Raw genomic sequence first — 25,156 nt, 5'->3', positions numbered from 1 at the left:
CAGACTCTTGCAAGGGAGAACACACAGCGCACCTCAGACTCTTGCAATGTCACGCCAGCCTCTGACGCTGCAGGCTCTCCCTGCATTCCAATCATGACTACCTTACCCCTCCCTCCCCCTGGTCTGAGAGACCAACAGAGCCCTAATCAGCCACTGCTTTAACCCCCTCCTGTATGGGCGGGTAACAGATGCCTGAGGGCAACCTACATGCAGAGGCAGGGCCAACCCAAAGCTGAGCCCCAGGAGCTGTGCAAACAAAGAAGAGAAAGGGAAATTTCCCTGTGCAGCCTCAGGAGCAGCAGATTAAATCCCCACAATCGAGGTGATGAACCCTGCATCTGTGAATACCTGAATAGACAATGAATGTTCCCAAAATGGAGACAGTAGACTTTGGGAGCAACTGTAGACCTGTGATTTGCTATCTGTGACTAATTTGTTTCTTATTTTTATGTTTATTTTAGTTTTTAGTGCGTGTTATCATTGGTGGATTTGTTTGATTTCGTTGCTCTCTCTTTTTTAAATTTATTTTTTACTTTATTATTTTTTCATTATTTATTTTATTTTATTTTTTCTTCCTTTTTTTCCTCACTTTTCTTCTCAGCTGTATGGCTGACAGGGTTTTGGTGCTCAACCAGGTGTGAGGCCTGAGCCTCTGAGGTGGGACAGCCGACTTCAGGACGTTAGACCATGAGACCTCCCAGCCCCATGTAATATCAATCAGCGAGAGCTCTCCCAGAGATCTCCATCTCAACACTAAGACCCAGCTCCACTCAACGACCAACAAGCTCCAATACTGGACACCCCGTGCCAAACAACTAGCAAAACAGGAACACAACCCCACCCATTAGCAGAGAGGCTGCCTAAAATCATACTAAGTTCACAGACACACATACTAAGTTCAAAACACACCACCAGATGTGGCCCTGCCCACCAGAAAGACAAGATCCAGTCCCACACACCAGAATACAGGCACCAGTCCCCTCCACCAGGAAGCCTACACAAGCCACTGAAACAACCTCATCCACTGGAGGCAGACACCAAAAACAACAGGAACTACGAACCTGCATCCTATGAAATGGAGACCCCAAACACAGTAAGTAAAGCAAAATAAGAAGACAGAGAAACACACAGTAGATGAAGGAGCAAGGTAAAAACCCACCAGACCAAACAAATGAAGAGGAAATACATAGTCTACCTGAAAAAGAATTCAGAGTAATGATAATAAAGGTGATACAAAATCTTGGAAATAAAATGGAGAAAACACATGAAACATTTAACAAGGACTGAGAAGAACTAAAGAGCAAACAAACAATGATGAACAACACAATAAATGAAATGAAAAATTCTCTAGAAGGGATCAGTAGCAGAATAACTGAGGCAAAAGAATGGATAAGTGACCTGGAAGATAAAATACTGGAAATAACTGCCACATGGCAGAATAAAGAAAAAAGAATAAAAGAATTGAGGACAGTCTCTGGGACAACATTAAGCACACCAACATTCGGAATATAGGGGTCCCGGAAGAAGAAGAGAAAAAGAAAGGGTCTGAGAAAATATTTGAAGTGATTATAGTTGAAAACTTCCCTAACATGGGAAAGGAAATAGTCATCCAAGTCCAGGAAGTGTAAAGAATCCCATACAGGATAAATCCAAGGAGAAACACACCAGGACAAATATGAAGCAAACTATCAAAAATTAAATATAAAGAAAAAATATTAAAAGCAGCAAGGGAAAAGCAACAAATGACATACAAGGGAATCCCCATAAGGTTATCAGCTGATCTTTCAGCAGAAACTCTGCAAGCCAGAACGGAGTGGCAGGGCATATTTAAAGTGATGAAAGGGTAAAATCTACAACCAAGATTACTCTACGCAGTAAGGATCTCATTCAGATTTGACAGAGAAATTAAAACGTTTACAAACAAAAGTTAAGAGAATTCAGCACCACCAAATCAGCTTTACAACAAATGCTAAAGGAAATTCTCTAGGCAGGAAACACAAGAGAAGGAAAAGACCTACAATAACAAACCCAAAACAATTTAAAAAATCATAATAGGAACATACATATCGATAATTACCTTAAATGTAAATGGATTAAATGCTCCAACCGAAACGCATAGACTGGATGAATGGATACCAAAACAAGACCCATATATATGCTGTCTACAAGAGACGCACTTCAGACCTAGGGACACATACAGACTGAAAGTGAGGGGATGGAAAAACATATTCCATGCAAATGGAAATCAAAAGAAAGCTGCAGGAGCAATTCTCGTATCAGACACAATAGATTTTAAAATAAAGACTCTTACAAGAGACAAAGAAGGACACTACATAATGATTAAGGGTTCAATCCAAGAGGAAGATATAACAATTGTAAATATTTATGCACCCAACACAGGAGCACCTCAATACATAAGACAAATGCTAACAGCCATAAAATGGGAAATTGACACTAACATTACTAAAGTAGGGGACTTTAACACCCCACTTTCACCAATGGACAGAGCTTCCAAAATGAAAATAAATAAGGAAACACAAGCTTTAAATGACACAATAGACTTGATGGACTTAACTGATATTTATAGGACATTCCATCTGAAAACAACAGAATACACATTTTTCTCAAGTGCTCATGGAACAGTCTCCAGGATAGATCATATCTTGGGTCACACATCAAGCCTCGGGAAATTTTAAAAAATTGAAATCATATCAAGTATCTTTTCCAACCACACACTATGAGACTAGATATCATTTGCAGGAAAAAAAAACTGTAAAAAATACAAACACATGGAGGCTAAACAATACACTACTAAATAACCAAGAGATCAATGAAGAAATCAAAGAGGAAATGAAAAATTAGAAACAAATGACAATGAAAACAGGACGACTCAAAACCTATGGGATGCAGCAAAAGCAGTTCTAAAACGGAAGATTTTAGCAATACAATCCTACCTCAGGAACAAGAAAAATCTCAAAAATACAACCTAACCTTACACCTTTAAAGCAACTAGAGGAAGAAGAACAAAAAAAAAACTCAAAGTTAGCAGAAGGAAAGAAATCATAAAGATCAGATCAGAAATAAATGAAAAAGAAGGAAATGATAGCAAAGATCAATAAAACTAAAAGCTGGTTCTTTGAGAAGATAAACAAATGGATAAACTGTTAGCCAGACTCATCAAGAAAAAAAAGGGAGAAGACAAATCAACAGAGTTAGAAATGAAAAAGGGGAAGTAACAACTGACACTGCAGAAATACAACGGATCATGAGAGATTACTACAGGCAACTATATGCCAAAAAAATGGACAACCTGGAAGAAATGGACACATTTTTAGAGAGGCACAACCTTCCGAGACTGAATCAGGAACAAATAGAAAACATAAACAGAACAATCACAAGCACTGATGTTGAGACTGTGATTAAAAATCTTCCAACAAAAAAAGCCCAGGACCAGATGGCTTCACAGGAGAATTCTATCAAACACTTAGAGAACAGATAACACCTATCCTTCTCAAACTCTTCCAAAATATAGCAGAGGGAGGAACACTCCCAAACTCATTCTACAAGGCCACCATCACCCTGATACCAAAACTAAAGATGTCACAAAGAAAGAAAACTACAGGCCAATATCACTGATGAACATAGATGCAAAAATCCTCAACAAACTACTAGCAAAAAGAATCCAACAGCACAGTAAAGGATCATACAACATAAGCAAGTGGGGTTTATCCCAGGAATGCAAGGATTCTTTAATATACACAAATCAATCAATGTGATACACCATATTAACAAATTAAAGGATAAAGACCATATGATCATCTCAACAGATGCAGAAAAAGCTTTTGACAAAATTCAAAACCCATTTATGATAAAAACTCTCCAGAAAGTGGGCATAGAGGGAACCTACCTCAACATAATAAAGGTCATATATGACAAACCCACAGCCAACATCATTCTCAATGGTGAAAAACTAAATCCATTTCCTCTGAGATCAGGAAAAAGACAAGGTTGCCCACTCTCACCACTATTTTTCAACATAGTTTTGGAAGTTTTAGCCATGGCAATCAGAGAAGCAAAAGAAAAAAAAAGGAATCCAAATCAGAAAAGAAGAAGTAAAACTGTCACTGTTTGCAGATGACATGATACTATACATAGAGAATCCTAAAGATGGTACCAGAAAACTAAATCCTAAAGATGGTACCAGAAAACTAAAGCTAATCAATGAATCTGGTAAAGTAGCAGGATACAAAATTAATGCACAGAAATCTCTGGCATTCCTATACACTAACGCCGAAAAATCTGAAAGAGAAATTAAGGAAACACTCCCATTTACCAATGCAACAAAAAGAATAAAATACCTAGGAATAAAACTACCTAAGGAGACGAAAGACCTGTATGCAGAAAAGTGATGAAAGAGATTAAAGATGATACAAACAGATGGAGAGATACACAACGTTCTTGTATTGGAAGAATCAACATTGTGAAAATGACTATACTACCCAAAGCCATCTACAGATTCAATGCAATCCCTATCAAACTACCACAGGCATTTTTCACAGAACTAGAACAAAAAATTTCACAATTTGTATGGAAACACAAAAGACCCTGAATAGCCAAAGCAATCTTGAGAAAGAAAAACAGAGCTGGAGGAATCAGGCTCCTGGACTTCAGACTATACTACAAAGCTACAGTAATCAAGACAGTATGGTAATGGCACAAAAACAGAAATATAGATCAATGGAACAGGATAGAAGGCCCAGAGATAAGCCACACACATATGGTCACCCTATCTTTGATAAAGGAGGCAAGAATATACAATGGAGAAAAGACAGCCTCCTCAATAAGTGGTGCTGGGAAAACTGGACAGCTACATGTACATGAATGAAATTAGAACACTTTCTAACACCAAACACAAAAATAAACTCAAAATGGATTAAAGACCTAAATGTAAGGCCAGACACTATAAAACTCTTAGAGGAAAACATAGGCAGAACACTGTATGACATAAATCACAGCAAGACTCTTTTTGACCCACCTCATAGAGAAATGGAAATAAAACAAAAATAAACAAATGGGAGCTAATGAGACTTAAAAGCTTTTGCACAGCAAAGGAAATCATAAGCAAGATGAAAAGACAACCCTCAGAATGGGAGAAAATATTTGCAAATGAAGCAACTGACAAAGGATTAATCTGCAAAATATAAGCAGCTCATGCAGCTCAACATCAAAAACACAAACAACCGAACCCAAAAATGGGCAAAGACCTAAATAGACATTTCTCCAAAGAAGATATACAGATTGCCAATAAACACATCAAAGGATGCTCAACATCACTAATTACAGAATGCAAATCCAAACCACAATGAGGTATCACCTCACACAGCTCAGTATGGCCATCATCAAAATATCTACAAACAATAAACGCTGGGTGTGGAGAAAAGGGATCCCTCTTGCACTGTTGGTGGGAACATAAATTAATACACCCACTATGGAGGTTCCTTAAAAAACTAAGAATAGAACTACCATATAACCCAGCAATACCACTACTGGGCATATATCCTGAGAAAACCATAATTCGAAAAGAGACAGGTACCACATTGTTCATTGCAGCACTATTTACAATAGCCAGGGCATGGAATCAACCTAAGTGTCCATCGATAGATGAATGGATAAAGAAGATGTGGCACATATATACAATGGAATATTACTCAGCCATAAAAAGAAACGAAATTGAGTTACTTGTAGTGAGGTGGATGGACCTAGAGTCTGTCATACAGAGTGAAGTCAGAAAGAGAAAAAGAAATACCGTATGCTAACACATATATATGGAATCTTAAAAAAAAAAAAAAAATGGTTCTCACGAACCTAGTGGCAGACCAGGAATAAAAATGCAGTTGTAGGGCTTTCCTGGTGGCGCAGTGGTTGAGAGTCCACCTGCCGATGCAGGGGACATGGGTTCGTGCCCCGGTCCGGGAAGATCCCACATGCTGCAGAGTGCCTGGGCCCGTGAGCCATGGCCACTGAGCCTGCGCATCCAGAGCCTGTGCTCTGCAATGGGAGAGGCCACAACAGTGAGAGGCCCACGTACCGCAAAAAAAAAAAAAATGCAGATGTAGAGGGCTTCCCTGGTGGCACAGTGGTTGAGAGTCCGCCTGCCGATGCAGGGGACACGGGTTCATGCCCCGGTCCGGGAAGATCCCACATGCCACGGAGAGGCTGGGCCCGTGAGCCATGGCCACTGAGCCTGCGCGTCCAGAGCCTGTGCTCTGCAGCAGGAGAGGCCACAACAGTGAGAGGCCCACGTACCGCAAAAAAAAAAAAAAAAAAAAAAAAGCAGATGTAGAGAATGGACTTGAGGACACAAGGAGGGGGAGGGGTAAACTGGGATGAAGTGAGAGAGTGGCATGGACATATATACACTACCAAATGTAAAACAGATAGCTAGTGGGAAGCAATAGCATTGCACAGGGAGATCATCTCAGTGCTTTGTGACTACCCAGAAGTGTGGGGTAGGGAGGGTGGGAGGGAGACACAAGAGGGAGGGGTTATGGGGATATATGTATATGTATAGCTGATTCACTTTGTTATACAGCAGAAACTAACACAACATTTTAAAGCAATTATACTCCTATAAAGACGTTAAAAAAATAAAGATTATCTTGCAGAGCAAGAGTCCTTTGGAAAATAAAATAAAATAAAAATGACAATAATACACAGAATTTTTGCTGTCTATTATAATTCTATCTCATAAATTTAAGTATCTGTTTAACATATATATATATATGTGTATATATACACACAATGGGATACTACTTAACCATAAAAAAGAATGAAATTTTGCCATTTGCGGCAACATGGGTGGACTTGGAAGGCATTATGCTATAAATGAAATAAGTCAGACAGAGAAAGACAAATATTTTATGGTATCACTTATATGTGGAATCTAAAAAATACAACTAGTGAATATAACGAGAAAGAAGCAGACTCACAGATATAGAGAACAAACTAGTGGTTACCGGTGGGGAGAGGGAAGGGAGGAGGGGCAATACAGGGGTAGGGGATTAAGAGATACAAACTACTATGTATAAAATAAGCTACAAGGATACATTGTACAACACGAGGAATATAGCCAATATTTTATAATAACTATAAATGGAGTATAAACTTTAAAATTTGTGATTCACTGTATTATATACCTGTAACATATAATATTATACATCAACTACACTTCAGTTAAAGGAAAAGAAACTATGGTTGTACCTACCTTCATGAAGCACAAATTTCTTGAGAAGAAATTGTCAGAAAGTATAGGATGAATGATCCCCGAGATATATACAGTTCAGTGAAAAGAGCAAAGATCATTGTGCAGGTAGAAAGGTAAAGAATATACAATATGCTTCTATATCACAGACTGTCATAAGAAGGATTCATGGGCAACAGCTAAGTGGTTTCCTCTAGTAAAGGGAACAGGAACCAGAGAGCAGCGGTTCAATAGAGACTGACTTCCCCTTGCGTTGCTGGAATTTCTCTTTATTGTGGTCATATATTAATTTCCTCTGCCCTCTCTTCCCCATTTTAGTAAATCGTGAAATATGTTAATCATATAAAAAATATTTACATCTTAGTATTTTGTGGTCTTTATTTCAGTTCTTTTTTCTCCGTAAATAAACATCCATTGAATACAAATCTGCAATGTTTCATCTCCCCCATCTCATTCTCTTTTTCTCCAGAGATAACACTTATTATCTAAATGTGGTGTTCAAACTATACACGTGTTTAAACCTTCACTATATATAAACGTTTAAATATAGAATGATTTGTGTGTTTAACTAACTTCCTATAAATTGTATGATACATACCTATAATTCATCAACTCACTTTTTAGCATTCAGTGTTGATTCAGGCCGATACATGTAACTCTAGTTCATCCGTCTGAACTGCTTTCTAGTACTCCTCTGTCTAAATCTGCTCCAATTCATTTACCCACTCCCCTGTAATAATAATTCCTTATTATTGCAAGCAGCAATGCAATAAACGTTCCTGTACAGGTCTCCTGAAGTACTGTGTGAGAGTTTCTTTAGGGTGTGTGTCTAGAATCAGGATTTGCTCATTTGCATAGCAGTTCTCAAGTAGCAACTCATACTCTGGTAGCACTTGGAGTTTCCGCTGCCCCAGAGCAGTTTGCTAGAGTCAAACTTTTAAAATTTCGTTAAACTTAAATATTATCTCATTTTTATTATACTTTCAATAAGTATATAAGTTGGAAATGGGAGAGGAATAGCGTGATACAAGATACAAGAAGACAAACACACTGCTGAGCCAACATCTCCAACTAAAATAGAAGCAAAATTCATTAAAGCTATGCTAGTTTCATCCCCTTGTCCATCCCACCTCATGCTGGTAACATCTGACTCCGCTCCCTAAATCCCAACTTTGTTCCATCCCCAGACTTCAGTACCCTGTTTACAAGGGCTCTGGTGGCCACTCAAGATCCTATGACTGGCCCCATTGCCAGCCGTGACTCAGATCCAGCCTCTAGACCCATGCGGAGGGCCGAGTGCATCTCTGCCACCGGCCCCATCCAGCCAGGTTTCATTCCTACCAAGTCCTATTGTGGAGGGCATGCGAGAGAGTAACATCACTACAGAAATAAACCCCATGTCAACCAAGTGAGGTCATGTGGTGTGACCAAAGCCATATGAGGGGGACAACTGAGAGAAGTCCCAAGTGTCAGAAATCCATGGAAAAACTCCCACAAGGGACAACCTACAGTGGGGTTTGAGTCTGGCTCAGCAGTTCTTTTTGGTAATTGAACTAGACACAAAAATCAATAACTGCACAGAAGGAATCTGGTAACGCCAATTGTGTCATGTAGCTTAGCAAATACTACAGACAGAAATAAACATTACAAACAACTGAAATATCCAATAATGAAGGACTCAGATAATAAAACGCTATGTGGCAGGCATTGAATTCTCTAAATGCGTTGTCTCACCCTCATTCTAACCCTATGGGGTGAATACTATTATCACCATTTTGCAGAAAACACAACAGAGCCTTTGGAAGGTTAAATAATTTGATAAAGGTCATGTTGCCAATTAGCAATCGAATCACGAGACAACCTCAAAGCCAGGTTCTGAACAATTATACTCTACAGACATTAAAATGAGGAGAAATGTTCACAATGTACTGTAAGCACATAGAAACATTCAAATGAAAAAAAAAAATAGAGTATGTATACAGACCAACATGTTCTTAGCTCTTACTTTTGGGCAATAGGATTTCATGTTATTTTATATTCCTACTTGTGCTTTTCTTTATTTTTCAAATTTCTACATTTGAAAAGAAATGCATTACTTTTAAAATCAGGAAAATGCTGTTTTAAAAGACCACATGTAACGTACACTTCCTGCGTGCACATCATTAGCTATTCAGTTTTCGTTCAGACCAGTATATCACCTGTGGTACCCACAAATGAGCGCTTAGTAAATGCTCTTCAGGATGAAAATAATGCATAAATGCAGTCTGATGGCAAATGTCCTGTTCCGTGAACTGAGAGAGACAGCCAGCAGCCTTCTCAGAAAACAAAGCCCTGAATGTTTTGTGGTAATCTCCCCCAAATTAGGTAGAGAAAATCCACTTGAAAGGTAAGGCAGCACAATATGGCAGTCTGAATAAAAACACACTTTGCAAAGCATTCTTTTACTAAAAGCCGTATTAGCTTTAAAGTCATTTGGATCATAGTAAGACTGACAGATATATGACAAGATGGCAACGTAAAGGAGGAAGCGAACTTTATTTAGTAAACAATGAGATTAACAGTTGCCTGTGAAGGTGAGACTGGAAATTATTTCATTGATCCCGTATGATCAAGAGAGTATAAGCTATTGTTTGGTTCAGCAGATTTTTGAAAACCAAAACACTAGATATCCTACTAAAATAACTCAGGAATTCTCATATCAAATACAAATTATGCAACTTCTAGTAATATTTATAACCAAAGAAACTCACCCCAAATCGTTCAGAGAATTTTTTTAACTTTGTCCCGGTCACGTGATGTAGTAACAAAGATTAAAACTCAAAACTCTTTACAGCTAGTTCTTTATGCTTGACTAAGAGATACCAATTTAGGCTACCATCTAATCTCCCTTCCCTTCTTTCCTCACCCTAGAAATAATTTCTGTCCTAAGAAAGGTAAGAATACATAAGATGACCTTAGCAAGGTTTTCTTCAGTCTACCTTTGTAGCTTTCCAGTCCTATCACCACCCACTTATTTCTTCTCCCTATAAACATACTCCTCCGGTCATAAGGTAAATTCATCGGAAACTTTTACACCCTCATGCCTCTGCTCTTCTTTCCCGTCCTAAGAATATGTTTTCTTGCTTCTTAGCCTGAATGAATCCTTCATCCTTCAATGCCATGTCCCTCTGAAGGCTTGTTCAACCCACACATGCAACTAATCCCCATCTTCTCTATGTTCCCATCTTATTTACACCAGTGCTTTTCTCCTTATTTGACTCATCTGGGTATCATCGCCACCTAACCCTGGGCTGGGCATACAGTGGGTGCCAATGCAATAACCAATTACTGAGCGCCTGCCATGTGAGAAGTGCTACCTTAGGGACTACAGAGACAGAGATTATAGGCAGCTCTTTTCTGAATCAAGCTCACAATACATTGATTTGACAGGTAAGTAAACATGAATCACTGTTATGGCAGTATCAACAGAGAATTCAATCGTTTGTATATAGAATTTAACTAGAGAAAATAAGAAATGCCACAAGGGTGGAATTAGTGACCACCCTGGTCCATTGTTAACATTTTGTGGCATCTGGGGAAGTTCTATAAGAGGACATGAATGTTTTCTATGGAATCAACCTCAAAAGGTCAGTGTATTAAAAAGTAACCCTATTATCCACTGTCTTCAGCCAGCTTCCTTCCCCAGGCCTCTGCTCTCTGTGACATCACTATGGTTTTTCTAATAACTCAGACTTGAAAGCTCTGTAATCTTTGATTCCTCCCATTCCTGATGTCTCATATCTAAAAGGCATTCACTGATCTTTATTTACTAATATCCGTGGGGGAATTTTCTGGCAGTCCAGTTGTTAGGACTCAGCACTTTCACTGTGGGGGCCTGGGTTTAATCCCTGGTCAGGGAACTAAGATCCTACAAGACACATGGCACAGCAAAAAAAAAAAAAAAAAAAAATTCTTGTCTCCATTTCTGAGGCTATTAGTCCAAACTATTAGTCCCTCAAGTCTGAACTCCCTGTGATCTTTCTCCTTTCCATCTATTTGTCACAGAGCCAAGAGAACGTTTTCTGAAAAATGTTTATCCAAAAATTCCCCTATTTCTAAGTGTATACCAGTTCCCACTGGTTATAAATCTGATCTGGTCCTATCTTAGGTTTCCACCATTATTCAGACATCACCTTCTGTCATCTATGTGCACCATTCATAAGTGCCCTACACATTACCTTGTCATATACAAGGATGAAATAAAGAAGTTATGATCACCAACAAAATGTACTTCTCAAGGTCTTCTTGGAAGAATTCCTAAGCAAGGTGGTCACAATGCTGATAATCTCCGGCTCAGTGGCAAATAACAGGGATTAACTTTTAATCAAGTTTTGACAGTTTCACCCTCAACTTCCTTCAAAAATACTAGGTGGATGACATCTGGTCCCAGGGGGTTATTTATCAGCCACTTTGTCAATCAGGCCTTGAGGACCCAATGATTTACCAGTAGTTGATCTAAAACCTTTAAGCCATCTACTTCTAAAGAGGACAAATCTTAATATTTCCTCAGGAAAATGTTTCAATTTGATGATATAAAGTTCTGAAACTTCCTGGAAAATTTACATGCAATGTTTTCAGACAAAGAAAATCAAGAATGTAAGGAGTGTGCTACAAGCCTTGGCCTATGGACTTGCCCCTGGAGAAATCAAAGTGGCTTCAGCTAATTTATATTATTGATGCACTTTTCCAACAACCATGAAAATGGCACTGATTGTTAGGAAATCACTTTCAATGTGAAATGCATCACGAATTTTTTCTTTACTGTTATAAGAGTACAAAACATGTGCTCACCAACTTGCTTCAAGTGACTGTAATTCTAAGAACACAATGAGGCTGTCAAAGAGGACTTTTACAGACTAAGAAAAAGACAGAAGTTCCAATTAAATCTAGAGCAGTAACCTGACATAGCTACAGAGACATCAGCCTTGGACTGTTGGTGAGGCAATGAACCAGAAAATAGGAAGTAGGAAACGAAAAGACAAAATGAAAAGACAGAGTCCAAAACAAAAAGGAATAAGAGAGAAATAAAGAGAGTAAAAGAGAAGGGCAGAGATGGTTAGCACAGAGAGGTACAGAGAAAGAAACACACAGAGAGACAGAGCAAATAACAGAGATACAAAGAGAAAGAAAAATAAAGAGACACAGATTCACAACTATTGAGAAGAAATATCTAAATTTCCTAGTTCTACATGATGAAGTTCAATACTAATTGTAGTCTTTTCATTATTGAACACATTTCTTAGATTCACCCACAACATCAGTTATCAAAAACCTATAGTTATTAAACAATGATATTTTCCATTAGTAAAAAGGAGTCAGAGATTTGCTAAAGGAAAGGAAGGGATGAAATGTGAGCTGGAGAAAGGTGTTTTTTAGAAAGGATACCTGGGTACTATCAACCTACATTATTTCATCATCAAGTCTCCAGGGAACATTATCCATACTTTTAGATTTAAAAAGAAAACCTCTTCCTAGAAGGTTTTCCAAAAAATTAAACTAATGTGATTTAAAGGTCCTACTATACTGAAGGCTACACAAAGCAAATGAAAAGAGACATCATCCCTGCTTCCAGAGCTTTGAAAGTTAGAGGATAAAAATGACAGAGATATGTATTACATGAAAACTAAAACCTGTAAGTAAAAAGTAAAGATTTTACATTGTATAAGCATAAATCGAAGTGATTATCATAAGATTATGGATGAAGAGGTAACTGGATAATGTTTAAAAAGTAAAGGAGAAGTGGTTTCCTTTCCTCTTGGAGAATATGACAAATTACCCAAATACCTACCTTAACCTCATGACTCATGGACTGACAAGTGGATTTCTGTTTTTAGTATCAGATACAAAGTGCTGGGCTAATTATACTCCTTAGTTCACAGCATACCATCTTCATTGGCCTATTCAAGGCAAGTATCTTGTTTTATTTTCTTGTTTTTAATTTATTTATTCTCTTTTAACCCCATCTTCATTCCTACCTCCAACCCACGTCCTGGGTAGGCAACCATTCTAAGATATTTTTTGCTTATATGCCTTCTTGTAAAATGTGAACTATAATTCTGAGTGCATGCAAAAATTGTATGTATATGTATGCAACTGTATTATATATGTCACTCTACTTTTTACCTTTATTACCCGGCTTTATAAATGTAAGATACATCCACGAGATATATATATATATAGATAGATAGATAGATAGATAGATAGATAGATAGATAGATAGATATAGATATATAGATATATATTCCTTTGCTATATATATTAGTCTGCTGCTTCCAACTTCTGTATAACATACCCTGAGGAGCATCTACCACATTTTACATGTCTACTCTCCCAGTGATGGACCACCAGATGGACACTACCCCCCAAAATTAGGCCATAATAATCATCCTTGTTATGTACCCTTAGGGACCCCTGTGACAATTTCTTTGGGAAATATACTAAGGAAGTGAATTATCTGTTCATTGGGTATGAAAATATATTTAAGTGGGCTAAATATTACCAGTTTGCTCTCCAGAATTGTGGCACCATGCTTCATGCCCACCAATAAATGTATAGGGAAGGGTTCCTATATCACCACAGCATCACCAATGCATTTTACATCTCTGCTATAAAATGATCTCATTTTTAAAACTTTCATTGTTCTGATTGCTAATGAGTTAAGATCTCTTTATACACTTGTTAGCATTCAGGCTTCCTCTTCTTTGAACTGCTTATTCAGAGCCTTTGTCCATTTTTCTATTAGGGTTACTGCCTTTTTCTTTTGATTTCCAGTAATTCATAGCCTACATATTAATCTCACAATGATTTTAGACAGTGTTAGTATCTTCTCCCATTTTTCCATCTGCCTAACAGCTTTGTGCATGGTATCCTTCATTGAACAGAAATTCCTAATTCTGATGCAATCAAATTCGGTAATGTTTTCGTCTTGTGGTTTGTGCTTTTTAAGTTGTGTTTGTGTGAGAGTGTAAAGGCACACAGAAGACAGATGTGGTGGCCCTATTCTTGAGGAAACAGCCAAGAGGAAAATAGATATACCTGCAAGATGTGGGCAGAAAGACCCACCGTGAGGCTAGGTGAAAAAGAAGGCCATTGGGAAGGTATGACTTAGGACATGACTCTGCCACATATTATATGCTGTGTTACCTTGGACAAACTGCTAAACCTCCCAGGGCCTGCCATCTGTCAAGTGTGAACACCTATCCCAAAAGACAATGTAAGTAAAAGAATCTGCACAATCACTAGCATATAATAGACAGGCTCTCAATAAATGAGTTCCTTTGCCCCCTTCCTCCTCATTTCCAATCCTGATTTGATGCTGAGAGAGGGAATCTGCAACCTGTGACATTTTGGAATCAGACCCTTCAGCTGATCCCACACCTCCAAATTCTAAGTATCATCTGTGGATACAGGCTCCTAAGAGCACTTCTGCTCATACTGCAATTAGATATCAGACAAAGATTAAGCCCTGAAAAAAAAAACAAAAAACAGTGAAAATGCTGTTTTCCTGATGAGACCAAAGAAGGAAAAGAGGACAGGTACAAATAACTAATTATCTGATGATGGGACCTTGGGCGTAAATTAGTTAGCATCTCACTAAGAAATGGATCAAAGTATTGGCTGTAGAATGTCTTTGTTTGGTGGATGTGCTGGGAGTATGCTGGAAGGCTACTTTAGGTTTCCATACGATTAAAACAGTGAGATTTTGGAATAAGCTTAAACTGTAGCTTTCTGATCCATGTTGCTGAAGTTTTCAGAAAGAACTGACTGGTAAACAACCTCACTGTGATCTGACTGATGTTTATTTATCCTTCTCCTTCCTATGTGCCTTCACTTCAGATGCAAACCGAAACTTATTGTTATTTGGATATGACATAAAGACCTATGGAAGTCACATGAGGCTAAAGGAAGCTTGAGTATAAATAAGTTTTGTTGTTTTTTTAATTAAGTTTTTAAATGTCCTTTTCAGATGTCTGATATGTATCACAAATCTACCCATCGGGTCAACAGCTATTTAATATGCATTTGTATTACATTACTAGGTATGGCACTAAATAAGATACACAGATAAACAAGATGTGGCTTTTACCCCAGAGGAGGTCACAGTTTCTCAGAAAAGATAATAAGCATGTGAACAATCAACTACAGTAAACTGTGATCATTGTATAATATAGGCAAACAAAGTGCTATGAGAATGGAGATGAAAGAACAATTACATTTATTTAGGTTTACGTTCAAGAAAGACTTTAGAGAAAAGATCCACTTTAAATGAGTCTTTAAAAATGAGCAGGGATTTTCCAAGCAGAGAAGGGTTAGGTTGGGTTGGGATTAGGGTTGGGTTAGCAGAGCTCCAGGAAGCAGTTTTTAAGTCAAGGAAGTATGAACACGTCCAGGCAAGAGCAGCTAGGACCATGGTGTGTGGCTAGGGAGGAACTAGACATAAGCCTAGAAGCACAGCCTGAGGTCACTTTTTTAAAGGTCATAAGAATTTGAACTATACCCTGAACAGTGAAAAGATTTTAAGTAAGGGAGTGACATAATGAGATCTATATTTTACAAAGACAATTGAAGCAGCAGTACGGAAATTGATTAAAATGAGACTGGAGTCAGGAGGATCAGTTAGGAAGCGACTATAACACTGTAGGCAGGAGATGTTAGGTCCTCAACTCTGATGTGAGAGTGAGAATAGAAAATTGGAGTCATTTGACATTTAAGTCTTGGTGACCAACTGAATGTTGGAGTGAGGTAAATGGAAAGACTCAATCATTCAACGAATATTTCTCAAAACTTTTCTGTGTATGAAACATCATGTTAAGAGCTAGGGCAGAGTTTCTCAACTTCAGCACTACTGGCATTTTAGAATGGATAATTATTTGATGTGGGGGAAGGGGAAGGCTGTTCTGTACACTGTGGGATGTTTAGCAATATTCCTGACCTCCACCCACTAAAGGCAAGTAGCACCCCCTCTCAGTCATGACCATCAGAAATGTGTCCAGACATTGCCAAATTTCCTCTAGGGAGCAAAATTATCACCAGTTGAGAACCACTGAAACTGGGATCTCTGATTCTGAGAGGCTTACTATCTGTACAGAAATGCTTATGACATAAGCAAGTATAGGGCACAAGAAAAGCAGAAAGGAGGAAGTTGTCAATACTTCCTTGGGGATGAGCAAGCATAGGAAATGTCTCCATAGAAGAGGAGACATTCAAGCTGCATCCTTAAATAAGGGCATTCCTGACAGGGGACAAAAACATGAAAGCAAGATACCATATCAGATACTAGCAGAATTTTGAGGCTCTGAGCCTGAGGTCTTGGCGGTTGGCAATGTCATTAATGAATATGAGAAACACAGACAAGATGCTGAATTTGTGGGGCTTGCAGGACATCCAGTAGTCCTTGGAAATGCAAGTAGGAAGTCTTCTCCCAGCTCTCCACAGAGAGCTCACACAAATAAACTAATACACACTGTAATACTCAAGTCTAGAATTGGAAAGTTTAAAAAAATTCGCTCTGGTTACATACGGAATCTGCTCCGTAGCACATGCCTAGGAGAATACTGCTCTTGTGATCTTGTGATCATCTTCACTGATCCCTTGTGGATCCTCAGAAAAACCCCAGCCTTTCTAATCTAGAAAGATGTTACAGATTCATTTGCCAGCCACCTCTCATTTTATAGGTGACAAAATTAAGGCCCATAGAGATTAAATGACTGGGCCAGAGTCACACAGCTAGAAGGTGGCTAAACCAAGGCTGTGACATGGGTTTCCTGGTAGATGAGATCTGCACCTGTACCTAGGGGTCCCTTTATGCAGACTCTACCCTATCTCCTGTGGGAATTTTTCCACACCTGGTCCAGCCTAACTCTCCAGTCTCCTTAGAGCTTAAAATAGCCCAGTTGCCAGACAATTGTTTACCTACCTTGAGTTCCATGGAATGAAGAATGGGGTGAAAGTGAGTCTTGGGACACCACAATAGATTCCAGAGAGTAAAATTCACTTCCCCTGGGTTTTTGAGGGCCCAGGAGCAATCTGTAACCTGGCTCAGCTTTCCCAGGCAGATAGCCAGGGAAGAGCAGGCCCAGTTACAGAAACAGGAAATGAGGATACAAAAGAAAGGAAAATGAGAAAAAATGTCCAAAGGTACAGACACCAGTATCGTCTGCAGTATAAGTACCAGCAACTTTTGAGACAGATCTGCTTCAGTCAAATGGATAAAAAGGGAAATCTTATAAATGAAAATAACATTAAAATATCTGTATGTGAGGCCATATAGTCTAATGACTAAAAGCACAAAGTCTGGAGTTTGACAGTGGTTCATACCTGAACTTGGTCTCTCACTAGTTGTGTAACCCTGGGCAAATTACCTAATCTCTTGTAGTCTGGTTTTCTCATTTGTTAAAATCAAAACATAACAAAACAAACAAACAAGTAAAGATGCTGATAGTTAGGAGGGCTAAAAAGGAAATAAATATGTATATATGCTGGTGTCTAACACAGATTAGTAACAACAGAAGGCAATTAAACAAACTCCTGGTTGACAATATAGAACCCAAGCTGAGGGGTCCCTAACACCTTAGAGGACTCTACCACCTATTCACACAGCCTCAGAGAGACCAAAACTAGCCGTCCCAGTGGTACTTCCAGAATGGTACGGTGAGAAACTTGGCAGATCTTCCTCCCTACAAAACATTTAACTGGGAAAAAATATTTTTAAAAAATCACTTACAGTCTCTCAAAACTGTCCTAAGGGCATACAGCAAGTGGAGAAACATTCATTCAAGAAAATATACTAAACCTAAGTTAGAACAATGAGCGTCTGTAGCATTTGGCCATCACCTGCTTCCTTCTCCCATCCCCAACTGCATGTTATAGAAACTCTATTATGGCCACTCCACTCCAAGAGGACTAGGTCCCCATTCCTCTACCCAGCCCCTACTTGTATGGTGGAAGTCCTACCCCAAGTATAGCCATGAGAAAACTGGGACCCTGATCACTGCTATCTTAGCTCATTCATAGGCAGAGGTCTCATGCTGGGAGAGGCAAGCTGAAAAGACCAGTAGCTACCACCATCCCCTTCTAGCACCTGCCAGGGATATCACTCTGGGGTAGCAGCCCACTATCACTATGCCTAGCTCCTGGGAACTCCCAGGGAAGAGGCAACCCAGGAGGATGAAGAGCTTTGCAGTTCTTAACCAGGGTAGTGACTTTATGTGGAACAGAACATAAAGGATCCCATGCCTAAGGGTGTTGTTGGAAACGATGGAGAGCTTGGTAGAGAACAAGTTGGGGGGTACTGGTAGCTTTATGATACTGCTAACAGCAAGCAAAACGGCAGAACAATCAGAAGTTTAACAAAAAGAACCAGGGAGGAAAAAGCGACCAAGAAAAACCCTCCCTGGATCACAATAAACCCTGGGGGTTGGGAAGGCTATCCACATGGTCCTACTTAGGAACAATCAAAAACCGGACATGGGTCAGATTGAAAACATTTTCCAAGCTGCACACAGATCCATCAACAAAGGGCAGAAGCCTTACTGGCACAAGAGGCTTAAGCACAACCTCTAACCAAATACTGGCTGAAAAATAAGCTATTCTGACACAGGGGAAAATATTATTAAGCTAGGCTTAATAGATAGATTGATACAGATTATGCAATCTGAAGAACAGAGAGAAAAAAAGTGGAGAACAACGAGCAGAGCCTCAGAGAAATGTGGGACACCTTTAAGTGCACCAACATACTCAATAATGGAAGTACCAGAAGGAAAAGAGAATAAAACAGGGATAGAAAATATATTCATAGTAAGAAAAAGCTGAAAACTTCCCGAATTGATGAAAAACATTAATCTATACATGAAGCTCAACAACCCCTAAGCAAGATAAAAGCAAAGAAATTCCCACCTACATATGTCAAAATTAAAATGTTGAAAACAAAAAATAAAGAAAAAAATCTTGAAATCAGTAAGAGCAAAATGACTTGTCACAAGGAGCATACCTCATTTTATTGTGCTTTGCAGATATTGTGTTTTTTACAAATTGAAGGTTGTGGCAACCCTGTGTTGAGAAAGTCTATTGGTGCCATTTCCCCAACAGCATTATTTTTTATTTAAGGTATGTACATTGTTTTAGACATACTGCTATTACACACTTTAATAAACTACGGTATAGTGTAAACATAACTTCTATAAGCACTAGGAAACCAAAAAATTCATGTGACTCGCTTTACTGCAATACTCACTGTATTACAGTGGTCTGGAACCAAACCAAATATCTCCAAGGTATGCCTGTACAGGGGAATTCCAGTAATATTAACAGCTAACTTCTCATCAGAAACAATGGAAGCCAGAGGACAATGGAATGACAAATTCTATGTGTTGGAAGTAAAAAGCTGTGAATCAAGAATCTTATAACCAGTAAAACTGTGTTTCAAAAATGAAGATTAAATAAAGAACTAAATATGGATGAAAGCTTAGAGAATTCTCTGCTAGTGGACTGGCTTTGAAAAACAAACTAAAGAGAGTTCTTCAGGCAGAAAGCAAATGACACCAAACAATAATTTGAATCCTTATCCTCACAAAAGTAAAAATAATTGTAAGTGGATACTATAAATAACTGTATGCCAAAAAATTACATAATTTGTATAAAATTAATAAATTCCTAGAAAGACACAAACTACTAAAACTGACTCAAAAAGAAATAGAAAATCTGAATAGATCTATACCAAGGAAAAATATTGAAGTAATAATTAACAATCTTCCCACAAAGAAAATCCCAGAACCAGATGGCTTCACTAGTGAATGCTACCAAAAACTTAAAGAATTAATACCAATCTTTCACAAACTCTTCTGAAAAACAGAAGACAACATAATATTTTTCAACTTATTCTTTGAGGCCAGAATTACTCTGATACCAAACCAGACAAAGACATCACACAAAGAAAATAAAACTACAGGCCAATATCCCTTATGAATACACATGTAAAACTGCTCAACGAAATACTAGTAAACTGAATTCAGTAACATATAAAAAAAGATTATACACCATAACCAAATGGGATTTATCCCAGGAATGCACGGTTGGTTTAACATCTGAAAATCAATTAATGAAATACATCCAGTTCAATGGGGAAAGAATAGTCTTTGCAACAAATGATGCAGAGACAACTGAATGACCACAGCAAAAGAAAAAAAGTTGGACTCCTACCTCACACCTAAAATTAACTCACAGACCTAAATATAAGAGCTAAAATTATAAAACTCTTAGAAGAATAAATAAAACTCTTAGGAATAAATCTTTGTGACGTTGGTTTAGGCAATGGTTTCTTAGATATAACACCAAAAGCACAAGCAACAGAAAAAAACTAGATAAATTGTGCTAATTCAAAATTAAAGACATTTCTGCAGCAAATACTACCATCGAGAAAGTTAAAAAAAAAAAATCCATAGAATGGGAAAGAACCTTAGTAAATCACACTGATAAGAGACTTCCAACCAGAATACATGAAGAGCTTTCACAATTCAATAATAAAAATTCATATAGCACAATTAAAAACTGGCCAAAGGATGTGAGTATACATTTCTCTGAAAAAGATACACAAATGGCAAATAAGAACATGGAAGGATGCTCAACATCATTAGTCATTAGAGAAGTGCAAATAAAAACCACAATGAATATCATGTCATACCCACTAGGGCAGCTGTAACCAAAAAGACAGATAACAAGTGTTGACAAGTATGTGTAAAAATTAGAAAACATCAGTGAAAATGTACAATGGTCCAGTCACTTTGGAAAACAGTTTGGCAGTTCCCCTGAAAGTTAAACATAGAGTTATTATATAACCAAGCAATTCCACTCCTTGGTACATACCCAAGAGAAATGAAAATATATGTACATACAAAGACTTATGCATGGATGTTTATAGCAGCATTATTCATAATAGCCAAAAGGTGGGGAAAAAAAAAACAAATGCTCATCAACTGATCAACGGATAACTAAAATACGGTATATCTGTAAAATGGGAAATTATTCAACAATAAAAATGAATTACGCACTGATACATGCTACAACATGGATGAACCTGGAATACATGCTACATGAAAGAAGCCAGTCACAAAAGAAAATATAGTGTATTATTTCATTCATGTGAAATATGCAGAATAGGCAAAATCTCTAAAGACAGAAAGCAAATTAGTGGCTACCTAGGGCTTAGGAGGGTGGTAGGAAAGGGATGGAGCATAACTGCTAATGAATATAAAGCTTCTTTTGGGGGTGACGAAATGTTCTCTGATTAGATAGTGATGGTGGTTGCACAATTCTGTGAATATATTAAACACCACTGACGTGCACGTTTCAAATGGGTGAATATTATGGTATGTGAATTATATCTCAATAAAGTGCTTTGTTCTTTGTTTTGGGGGGTTTTTTTGGCTGGGCTGTGAGGCAGGCGGGATCTTAGTTCTCTGACCAGGGATTGAACTGTTCCGTACCCCCTGCAGTGGAAGTGCACAGTCTTAACCACTGGACCCCCAGAGAAGTCCCGATATCTCAATAAAGATGTTTTTAAAAAGCTGACCATCTGCTTCTCTACTGGGTGTTTCTCTTGGCATTAGAGAAGGCCAAACGTTTCTATAAACGTTTTAAAGAAGCTCAACTAGCTTTTTTTTATAAACTAAAGTGGACCCTTGAACAATGCAGGTTTTAACTGCACAGGTCCACTTACACGTGGATTTTTTTCCAACAGTCAATACAACAGTACTACATGATCTATGGCTAGCGAATATGCAGATGCAGAAACTCACGGATACAGAAGAAGCAAACAGTATAGATGGAGGGCTGACTGTAAGCTATACACGGATTTTCAACTGCGTGGAGGGTTGGTGCCCCAACTCTCGCGTTGTTCAAGGACCGACTGTAGTTCCTTTACCATAGGAAGATAGTCTGTGAATACATGCACAGTCCATGAATAGTCGAACACCAACTGATAGCTCACTGTGGACTGGTTTTATATCCCTGATCTCAGCATTTACATTGTCTGATGAGGCTGAGCCAGAGTGCTCATAAGTAAAGACAGAACTCCACCCTAGACAACCCCCTGCATTAGAGACCTCAGGTTCTGTAAAAATAATTGCCTCAGATCAATTCAATGTGCAAGGCTCTGTCCCATATTTCATTAATTCTAAGAAATTCTGTACACTGAGGCCACTTAGAAGAAGTCATAGTTTTTATAACCTATTTACACATATCTCAATTCTCTACAGAATGATACTAATGTTATATACTAGATAGAAATTATTAAGTGATACAGTTCATAAGTATCATGGACCAATAGCTGTAGATGCTTCATTTTAAAAAGGGACGCTTTCAGAAAAGACAGAGAGGAAAAAAAGGAAGAAAAAAGGAGTGTAAGAGTAAGGAACTCAAGCCAATGGAATGCAAAATGATTCTATCTTCCTTTTTATCACCCAGTTATAATATGAATCATGCACACTATAATCAGTTATGTCACATGGCATTAGTTTTAGTAAAGAACACAGCAAATTGACTTGAAAAGGCAAAATAATACCTTCTGGGGGCGTCCCAATGCTGCTGCCAAGACCCAAAACTGCCATCTTGTGAATTCTCGGCTCCAGCATCACAGCAGACTCTTCTCCCCTTTCCCAGTGGGGTATTTTGACAGGCTCCAGGTGGACATTCTCCAGCCCATCTTCCTGCAGGTTTTGGTGCATGATTTGGATGGCTTTTTCTAGGCTCTTGGAACCACTGAGTCTGGGTCCAACAGTGTCAACCAGAAGTGCCAATCGCTCATAGGATCTGTTCTGGGCTTTCCCATAAACAGCAAGGTTGATGATTGCTTTAGCAACATCTCCATAGCAGGCTATTTCTTCTTTTATTTCTTGAAAAGTCCTCTGAGAGATGCCATTCCCATAGACAGCTTTCCCAGAGGTCAGGGATAAAAAGTGAACAACACCAACAAATACGGAGACATGGAACTTCATTTTTTTTTCCCAGTCTGTTTTCTTCCTAAAATAATCAAGGTAAGTAAGAAATATGTGTTAGGGAAAAAGAATCTCACAGCTATCTGCCCATAACCCAGGGACTGCTTTTCAAACAGGATTCCCCTTCCCAACTGTTGCCCAATTTCTACCATCAAATTCAGGCACCATAACTCCTAGGAATGAAGAAGAAAAGAGGCAATGATTGGCCTTATTGACAGGTAGCGTGTATTAAAACTACAAAATCACATGTCACCTAGCAATCAGTTTAAAATATGCTAAAAGATTAAAATAAGAAGATAACTAGGAAAGAGAGGAAGAAATAGAGGGAGCAGTGATAGGGCTAGGGCAGTGTTACCCCTTCTTCAAAACACAGTATGATCCAAATGTTGCAGAGTTCCCTCTACCTGATATGCTCTCTCCTGTTTGCCTATTGAACTTATCCTTCAAGGCCCTTTCAGAGACATCATCTCTTCTTGACGCTCTCCCTAACCCCAACCCTTCCACATTTAATCCTCACAACAGTTCTATGAAACAGTTTATTATTATTGCCTTCATTTTAGAACTGAGGATCCTGGGGTAGTGAGAGATTAAGTAACTTGCCAAAGACACACAAAGGCTTTCCAGCCCTAGAGACCACGCTGTGAACAGTGCTAAAAGTATGTTTGTGGACCCATGCCAGTCCACAATTGTTTTTCACAAGTCCGCGAAAGACAAACACAAAGATTAAGAGTAAACATATTCAGTAATGTGCAACACAGTAGCCAATAGTCCAACGTGGTTATTACAATTTAAATTAAATCATCGGCTTCTCAGCCATACTAGCTGCATTTCAAATGCTCAATAGCCACATGGGCTAGTGGCTGCTGTATTGGGCAGCACAGAAAGAACATTTCTATCATCATAGAAAGTTCTGTTGAATAGCACTGGCTTAGACACCTTTATAGATAACTGACAGAACAACTATACATTTGTCAAATCTAATGACTAAAAAATGATACTTCATTTTACTTTTCTACTTCACTATTACATTTTTCAAAAGTATCAGTCTGCAACAAATTCTAAATTTAAAAATCTGGTCCTTCACCACAGATAATTTGAGAAGCACGGTCATAAACTACTATATAAGCATAAACTCCAAATTCAGGCAGCATACAAGGCCTTTCAAAATATGGTTCCAACAACCACTTCAACCTCATCTCTCTACCTGCCCCTCTAGAGTGAACACATTTTCATTCTCATTCTCATTTCTTCTCTCTCTCCCTCTCTCTCCCTTTCTCTCTCTCTCACAGGCACACACACATAGCACTCGAAATGTGGCTAGTCTAAACTGAGATGTTTTGTACATGTAAAATATATACCTGATTTGATCTTGAAAATCAACTACTTCATACTTAAGTGTAAAAAAAACCATAAATATTTCAGATATATTGGATTAAATAAAATACATTATTATTAATCTCACCTATTTCTTTTTACTTTTTAATATAGCTATTAGAAATTTTTAACTTACATAATATTTATATTTATATTGGACAGTAATGTTCTAGCTGCACTGAACTGGACCCTGTTCTTCAAATACCCAGGCCCTTTTATAACTCTGGGTCTCTACATATGTTCATTCCCTTTTATTGCAAGGCCCTTCTCTTCACCCTGGCAAACGTCTATAATGAGAATGCATTAAAAATCACCTCTTCTGTGAGGCCTCACCAAACAATACCCCAGAGGTACGTGCACCATTTTCTGTGTTTCTACCATAATTAACTATATTATCAACAAATATATTTGTTTATAAACCTGTCTCTCCTGCTCTCAAAGTCAAATAGGGTAAATTATTCATCACTGTACCCATATATAGGCACTCTATACC

General features: G+C 38.2%; 1 protein-coding gene across 1 annotated transcript in view; it reads right to left on the bottom strand.

Moving 5' to 3' along the window:
* The window catches only part of CPQ (carboxypeptidase Q), a 454,642-nt gene that overhangs the window by 333,972 nt on the left and 95,514 nt on the right, over nucleotides 1-25,156 (bottom strand). Inside the window, exon 2 of the mRNA XM_027131464.1 lies at nucleotides 22,857-23,314. Within this exon, the coding sequence (XP_026987265.1) occupies nucleotides 22,857-23,289 (433 nt within the window). The 5' untranslated portion in view covers nucleotides 23,290-23,314. The remainder of the gene's footprint in view (nucleotides 1-22,856; nucleotides 23,315-25,156) is intronic.

This window comes from Aethalodelphis obliquidens, unplaced genomic scaffold (assembly GCF_003676395.1).
Source record: "Aethalodelphis obliquidens isolate GAN/ISIS:26980383/991018 unplaced genomic scaffold, ASM367639v1 scaffold39, whole genome shotgun sequence".
In the NCBI taxonomy this organism is placed as follows: Eukaryota; Metazoa; Chordata; class Mammalia; order Artiodactyla; family Delphinidae; genus Aethalodelphis; species Aethalodelphis obliquidens.
The sequence above is the reverse complement of the archived record's forward strand: the minus strand, read 5'-3'. Positions and strand labels throughout refer to the sequence as shown.